Raw genomic sequence first — 7,351 nt, 5'->3', positions numbered from 1 at the left:
GTGATAGTAAATAGTAGTACTACAAAGTAACAATCACCACTCAATCTGACGATTTTGTTTTAATTTTTATCGTTAATCTTATTTTATACATATTATTATACCCGCAAATCTAAGTTGTGATTAAGAGGCCAAATATAAAATAATCAGTTTATTTAAAATTTAAATTTAAATTCTAACCACAAATAAGTTTAAAAGTGCTATAGTGGTTCGATGAAATTCACATACTACTGTAAAGATGGACAATCTAAGATCGTTCTGAATTTTCTGCACTCTCGATCAAATAGTATTATATACTATGCAAATATTTAATTGATGCAAACTCAAAAACTACGTATTTACACTGCACATTTCAAAAGAACCTACCACATCCGAATCACTACATAAATACTAGTACTATATGTGTGGGTGCAGCTGTTTAATCGGAATCGGAATCGGAATCAGAACCGAAATAGTGTTTCACGACCAGTTGGTCATCTCGATACCTTCAACGTCGGCATCAAGATTCCCCGATCCAGCCTGAATCTCCTTCAGCATGGCTATGACTTGGATCATCGTAGGTCGCTTCGACGGCCGATCATCCAAACAAGCGCACGCGATCTTCAAATGCTGCAACAGCTCCATCTCCAACTCGGGATGCCCCGCTATTAACCGATGATCAAACACACGCGCCAGCTTCATCCTCGCACACTCCTTCACCCACCCCACCAGATTGTCGTCCCCAAAATCCGACTGGTCCGTGGGGCGCCTCCCCGTCAGGAGCTCCAGCATCACCACTCCGTAGCTATACACGTCCCCCTTGGTCGAGCATCTGAAGCTCTGGTAGTACTCTGGGGGCACGTACCCAGGCGTCCCAGCCAGCGTGCTCACACTTAGGTGCGTGTCGACCACACTCTCCATCACCCTCGCCATCCCAAAATCCGACACCCTCGCCTCAAAATTCTGATCAATCAGTACATTGCTCGACTTCATGTCTCTATGAATGATGTTGGGGCTGCAGCTGTGGAGGAAGGCCAATCCCCGGGCCGCCCCAACCGCCACCCTACGCCTCATCGGCCAGCTCAGCTTCTTCAGCACCCCTTCTAGGCTCCCGTGCATCATATACTCGTAAACCAGAAGCCGCTCCTCCCCCACCTTGCAGTACCCTAACAACGGCACTAGATTCCGATGCTTGATCCTACCTATCGTCTCCATCTCAGCAACGAATTCCCTATCACCTTGCCCACTCACATGCTTCAGTTTCTTCACTGCCACCACAGACCCATCCTTGAACACGGCCTTGTACACGTCTCCAAACCCTCCCGAACCAATGAGGGCGCCACTGTGGAACCCGTTTGTGGCCTCCACAAGATCACCAAATGTGAGCCTCTGCATAGGCCTCTCATCAAAAGTTGAGAGATTAACGCTTAGCGCCTCACGTGTCCACACCATGTTACCCGATGAGCTTGATTGCTTCTCCGGGTAGGCCTCCCCACCTGCCCCCTCATCCCTTCTCCGCCTCTTGTTCATCTCCATAACCACAACCATAACAACGAATATGCAAAAGAGAGACAAGGCCAGCCCCATTTCCACATTCCCTACAAGGGATGCTTCTCTCCTCTTAGGCCTCGCCCCGTTTCCTCCACCCGATGCTGAGGAGCTGCACGGGCTAAGAGGGTATCCACAAAGTCCAGAGTTATTCACAAATCGATAATCCGGGAATGTATCAAGTGGAGCAGATTCTGGGATCTTCCCACTCAGATTGTTGTTGGACAGATCAATATCTCCGAGCCTGAGACTAGTTAACGACGGTGGGATGGTTCCATTCAACTTATTGAACGACAAATCAAGAATCGCAACGTTTTTTAGGCCTCCAAGCTCATCGGGAATAGGCCCGGAGAGGCCATTATGCCCCAAGTTGAGCACAAACAAGTAAAACATGGAACCAAGCTCTATAGGAATGCTACCAACCAAGTTATTATACGAAAGGTCAAGAAATATCATGGAACCATTGTGGTTGAAATTAGGCTGAGTGATGCCCCTCCAGACGAAGCCAACGGTGCAGGGATGCCTCCTCGACACCCTGCTCAACCCCTCATCCCTAATTCCTCCAAACTCAAGCAAATTCCCGGCTCCATGGCAGTGATTGCTTCCGTTGTTCTTGATGTACACGTAACTCTTCCCGGTCAGCAACGCCACATCAATGTAGCCGGACTGCTTGAACAGAGGCGGTGGAATGGTCCCATTCAAAAAGTTGGTGTTGAGGTCGAGCCAAATCAAGCTCCTGCAGTCCCCCAACTCACCCGGGATCATCCCGGACAACGAGTTGTTCCCGAGCTTCAGAATCGCTAGATTCGAGAGACGCCCCAGAGAGGCCGGTATCTCACCACTCAACTGGTTGTTGGACAGAGAAATCCAGTTCAACTTGGTGCAGTTGCTGAGGGTAGCAGGAATAGACCCTCTCAAGTAATTGAAATCAAGAATGAGATTCTCCAAGCTCTGCAACTGCATCAACTCTTGTGGGATTTCACCCCTTAATTGATTAAACAGCAAGATCATATCTCTGAGCTGGAACAGAGAACCTAAGCTAGGTGGGATTGTCCCAGTCAAATAGTTGAAACTGAGATCAAGGGAGGCCAAGTTAGAGCAATTGCTTAAGCTCTCAGGTACAACACCAGTTAACAGATTGTTCTGAAGGTACAACACTTTGAAGCTGTTCCTTGGATCTTGACAGAGCTGTGAAGGGATCAAACCAGAGAGACTATTGGAGCTCAAATCCAAAGTCTCCAAATTTACCAATCCGGAGAGGGAATCCGCTACTGGGCCCACGAAATAATTGAAAGACATCTTCAAAACCCTCAATCTGCTGAGTTTCAAGAATGTCTCCACCGGAAATTCGCCGGAGAAGTTGTTGACAGAGACGTCGAGGAGCTCGAGAAGAGAGCAATCCCCAAGCTTTTCAGGCAGTTTGCCGCTGAAATTGTTTACAGACAAATCCAATTCCAAAAGAGACGAGCAAGAATTAGAGGAAGACAACGGAAAAACACCATGGAAATGATTCTGTTTAAGGTAGAGAAACTGCAAGCTCCCAATCGGGTTAGGAGCTGCACCAGTGAGCTGGTTATTGGTAAGATTAAGGAATCTGAGTTTCTGGCAAATGGAAAAATCAACTTCGCCGTAGAATTTGTTGGAAGATAAGTCTAGATGAATCAAATTCTCACAATCGCTCAAAACGGGAAATCCAGTGGAGAAATTGTTTCCCTTCAAAGACAAGTGTCGAAGCTCCGGAAACTTAGTGCTCGACAAAAGCCAAGAAACCGCGTTTTCTCCAGAGATTTTGTTGTAAGAGAGATCGATAAATTGGAGCAACATTAGCCCTGGCGGTGGGGCTTGTTCATCAAAAGGCGTCATGAAATTGCCAGAGAGATTGAGGGATACCAAATTGGGGCAGAGACCGAGAGCTGAAACGTCGGAAACGGGGCCGGAAATCTGGTTTTGGGCGAGGTCTAAAGAGGTGAAGGAAGTGGGGCATGAGAATTTGGAAGGGAGGTGGAGTGTGCCGGAGATGTTGGCGTTTTTGAGGAGGAGGGATTGAAGGTGTTGGAGGGGGAGGAGGAATTGAGCGAGTGTGGAGAAATCGGTGTGGAGAGGGTGGTTGGAGAGGTGGATTGAGGAGACGCGGGCGTGTTTGCAAGAGACGCCGCTGAAATTGCATGGGGAGATTGTGGGCTGCCAGTTGGGGAGTTGGTCGGGGTTGGGGAGTGAGTGCTTAAAGGAGAGGAGGAGGCGTGAGTCGTCGTCGCCGTCTATGGCGGAGGAGGAGAGAGATAGGATGAGGAAGAGGAGTGGGCGGAGATAGGGGTGGTGGTGGGGGTGGTGCTCCATTTTGTTTTTCCCAGCAAGACTGGATTTTTATTATGGATAGTAGCTACGCCATTGATAAGAGATTTAAGAGTGAGGATAGATTTTGCTGAAATATATGTTCAATAATTATGAGGGAAGTGGACAGGGTGACAAATATACAGAGCTGCCATGTGACATCTCTCTCTCTGTCTCTCTCTCTACATGTATTGGTGGTTAGTTGCTGTGTCAATGAGTTTGCATGTATGGGGATGGTTGGATGGGATGGATCGGTCACTCTCACTTCTGTACAAGATTCTATTGCCCTTTAGTTAAATGCTTTCATTCGCATTCAATTTTTACTCATCGCTCTTTTACTCTTTAAACTCCATTGACAGGTAGTTTAGTTATTCATTTGTGAATGCAAGGTTACTTGTCGTGATATACTGCATCCATCCGTTAAAAACATATTTCCTTTTGCTATTTCGAGATTTCTACGATTTTAAATTTAATTTATTTTTTTATCCATTTTAGTGAAATGAACAACACATTGTTCAAATAAATTAAAAATTGAGTCCGCGTTCTACTAAATAGATTATAAATAATGGATGAAGGGTATATATATTTAAATGTATAATAGGATTTAGTTTTATTTTGATCATAATTTTGTACAAAGATTTTCAGGTACTCCCTTCGTCCCATAATATATGTCACACTTTCTTTTTTAATTTTTGCCACAAAAGATGTCACATTTCCATTTTTGGAAAGTGTTCTCTCTCACTAAATATTAAAAATTATATTTTCTCTCTCCATTTAACACACAACACAAAACCTCATAAAATCTCGTGTCATCCCATAAGTGTGACATCTTTTGTGGGACGGAGAGAGTATTAGTGTTTAGTGGTTAAATGAAGAAAGAATAAAGTAGAAGTTAGAAAAAAATAGGAGACAAAATAAAGTAAGAGAGATAGAATGTTGTTTTTTTTTTGTCATAAAAGAAAAGGTGTCACTTATAGTAAGACGACCTAAAAAGGAATACGTCTCACTTATAATGGGACGGAGGAAGTATGTATAAATATAACTAATTTTTATATATGTATATTAAAATAGTAATTATATGTTAGTATATGTTATTTAATAGTAATAACTTATTTGGACTGTATATTTTTTTTTAATTCGTGCGGCTAAGAATTTGGGCCACCACATGTTTGATGTTCCAAATATAAGAAGACAAAGGCATATGGGTTAATTTCTCTCACAAAATACCTTATATTAAAATCCTCATGATTTTCTTCGATTTACGTAATTTTTTCACGTACCATTTATCAAATTAGAAATGAATTTAGAAGGGATTATAACAAAATCCTAATTGTATATGTTCTGACAAATTTTTTATACAAAATGTGAAAATCTAGGTATGAACAAACAAAATTTGTATATGCACTTAAAAAAGTCAAAATATATAATTATACCAAATTGTAATAATAACATGTTTGATTATTATACAATGAATCTATATAAAATAATCACGCCAACATCGCCAAAAAAAATGATACCCAAATAATTTGAAATTCGAACGATGGAATCAGTAGATGATTATTAATATTTCAGTTTAGTTTGAGAGTGGAGATCTGAGGAATCAAGCATCTACAGAAGAATTAGAGTGTCCACTATAGGCGAGCCGCGGCCGGGCCACGGGAGAGCCGCGAGCCGCGGCTCCCTATAGTGAGAGGGGTGGGCAGCCGCGGCGCGGGGGGGGGGGGGGGGGGGGGGTGTGGACGTGGGCGCGCCTGGCCGCGGCGCTTGGGCGCGAGCCGCGGCCCTCCTATAGTACCGGCCACGAGCCGCGGCTCCCCTTTTCCGAATTTTTTTTTTTAATTTCTTCTACAAATATACCCATTTTTCCCCAATTTTTTACACCATTCCAATCTCCACTCTTTTCATTTTATCACCAATTATACTTTTGAAAAATGAGTTCCGGCGATGAGTTCCAACAATTGGTGGATAGGGAGTTCGATGAACTCGTTCAAGAGGTGCAACGGGAAGCAGAAGAGGAGGAGGCGGCGGCGGCGTTCGTTCGCCCGTTCTATCATCGGCGGACCATCTGGCGTGACCATGTCGGGGCACACCAGCGGTTGGTAGAAGACTACTTTGGCGATAACCCCCGTTACCCAGCAGAGATTTTCCGTCGCCGCTTCAGAATGTCGCAACGGCTATTCATCCATATAACGAATACATTGGCGCAGCAGTACAGGTGCTTCACATTGCGCAATGATGCTACCGGCCGACCCGGGTTGTCGACATATTAGAAGTGTACCGCTGCAATTAGGCAGCTTGCCTATGCCGGACCCGCTGATATGTTCGACGAATACCTACAGTTGGGTGAAACAACTGCTCTGACGGCGCTGAGGCAGTTTTGTAATTGTATCCAGGCCATCTTCGGTCTTGAGTATCTACGGAAGCCAAATGCCGATGAGTGCCAGAGATTGATAGATATGCACGGGCGAGTGCATAATTTTCCGGGGATGATGGGCAGCATCGATTGCATGCACTGGGAGTGGAGGAACTGCCCGGTTGCTTGGAAGGGGCAGTTCACATTTGGATTCAAAGGAAGACACCCAACAATGATATTGGAAGTTGTTGCTGACTACCGACTGCGAATCTGGCATGCCTATTTTGGTGTCGCAGGGTCGAACAACGACATCAACGTACTAGATTCGTCCCATCTCTTCAATGATGAGTGTCGGGGTGAGGGTCCGACGGTCAGATTCATGGCCAACGGGACGCAGTACAACAGGGCATACTACTTAGCCGATGGGATATACCCTCGTTGGCCCGTGTTTGTCAAGACGATCCGGCAGCCGGTTGGGCCGAAACAATCCTATTTTGCGGCCAAACAAGAGAGTGCTAGGAAGGACGTTGAGCGTGCTTTTGGTGTCCTCCAATCGCGATGGGCCATTCTTCGGTGCCCGGTTCGACAATGGCACGAAAATGATGTCGCCTCCATCATGTATGCATGTATCTTATTGCACAATATGATAATAGAGGATGAAGGATATTTTGCAGAGAACTGGGCACCGGAAGAGGGTGCAAGTCCGAGTCACGGTGTTGCAACCGCCCCACTGCAGATGGGTGTACCGCGTAGTGATGCATACTTGATCCAACGGTTCGCCGATATGCGGAGGGAAACATCACATACGACACTGCAGGCTGATATGGTAGAAGAGGTTTGGAATCGTAGGGGAGGAGGGCGTAGAGCGTGATATGCGTTGGGAAAGTAGTTTATTAGAAGTCGAAAATTTTCGTTGTATAATTTTACCCCTTTGTATAATACAACGAAGATTTTGTTTTAATTTTAGTTCGTATGCATTTTTTCAATTATTATTGTAGTAAAGATAAAATATAAACAAAATGGAAAAAATAAAATTTTTGGTGGCTTGGCCATGTCCACTATAGTGGGAAACATGGGGATTGGTGGCCCGGCCACGATTTTGTGGCCTGGCCACACTTTATGGCTTGGCCCGACCATCTATAG

At 44.9% G+C, this 7,351-nt stretch overlaps 2 protein-coding genes across 2 annotated transcripts; one reads left to right on the top strand and one right to left on the bottom strand.

Moving 5' to 3' along the window:
• Window positions 1-206: 206 nt before the first annotated feature.
• On the bottom strand, window positions 207-4,046 carry LOC125201760 (brassinosteroid LRR receptor kinase-like). Its single transcript, XM_048100001.2, has one exon. The coding sequence runs from the start codon at window positions 3,859-3,861 to the stop codon at window positions 457-459; it is 3,405 nt and encodes a 1,134-aa protein (XP_047955958.1). The 5' UTR covers window positions 3,862-4,046; the 3' UTR covers window positions 207-456.
• A 2,394-nt stretch (window positions 4,047-6,440) lies between these two features.
• LOC125195714 (uncharacterized) lies at window positions 6,441-7,079 on the top strand. The gene is made up of 2 exons (XM_089065115.1): window positions 6,441-6,750; window positions 6,862-7,079. The coding sequence occupies exons 1-2, from the start codon at window positions 6,441-6,443 to the stop codon at window positions 7,077-7,079; spliced, it is 528 nt and encodes a 175-aa protein (XP_088921241.1).
• The last annotated feature ends 272 nt before the right edge of the window (window positions 7,080-7,351 follow it).

Source organism: Salvia hispanica, chromosome 2 (assembly GCF_029641045.1).
Source record: "Salvia hispanica isolate PSC_SH4W2 chromosome 2, Shi_PSC_v1, whole genome shotgun sequence".
Taxonomy (NCBI): domain Eukaryota; kingdom Viridiplantae; phylum Streptophyta; class Magnoliopsida; order Lamiales; family Lamiaceae; genus Salvia; species Salvia hispanica.
This window is presented reverse-complemented; position numbering and strand designations above follow the sequence as displayed.

Bases quoted from the DNA above. Each gene is read 5' to 3' on its own strand.
- LOC125201760 (XM_048100001.2), bottom strand. From the start codon at position 3,861: ATGGAGCACCACCCCCACCACCACCCCTATCTCCGCCCACTCCTCTTC.
- LOC125195714 (XM_089065115.1), top strand. From the start codon at position 6,441: ATGATATTGGAAGTTGTTGCTGACTACCGACTGCGAATCTGGCATGCC. The intron at 6,751-6,861 runs GTGTCCTCCAAT...ATATGATAATAG, and splicing joins GGACGTTGAGCGTGCTTTTG to AGGATGAAGGATATTTTGCA.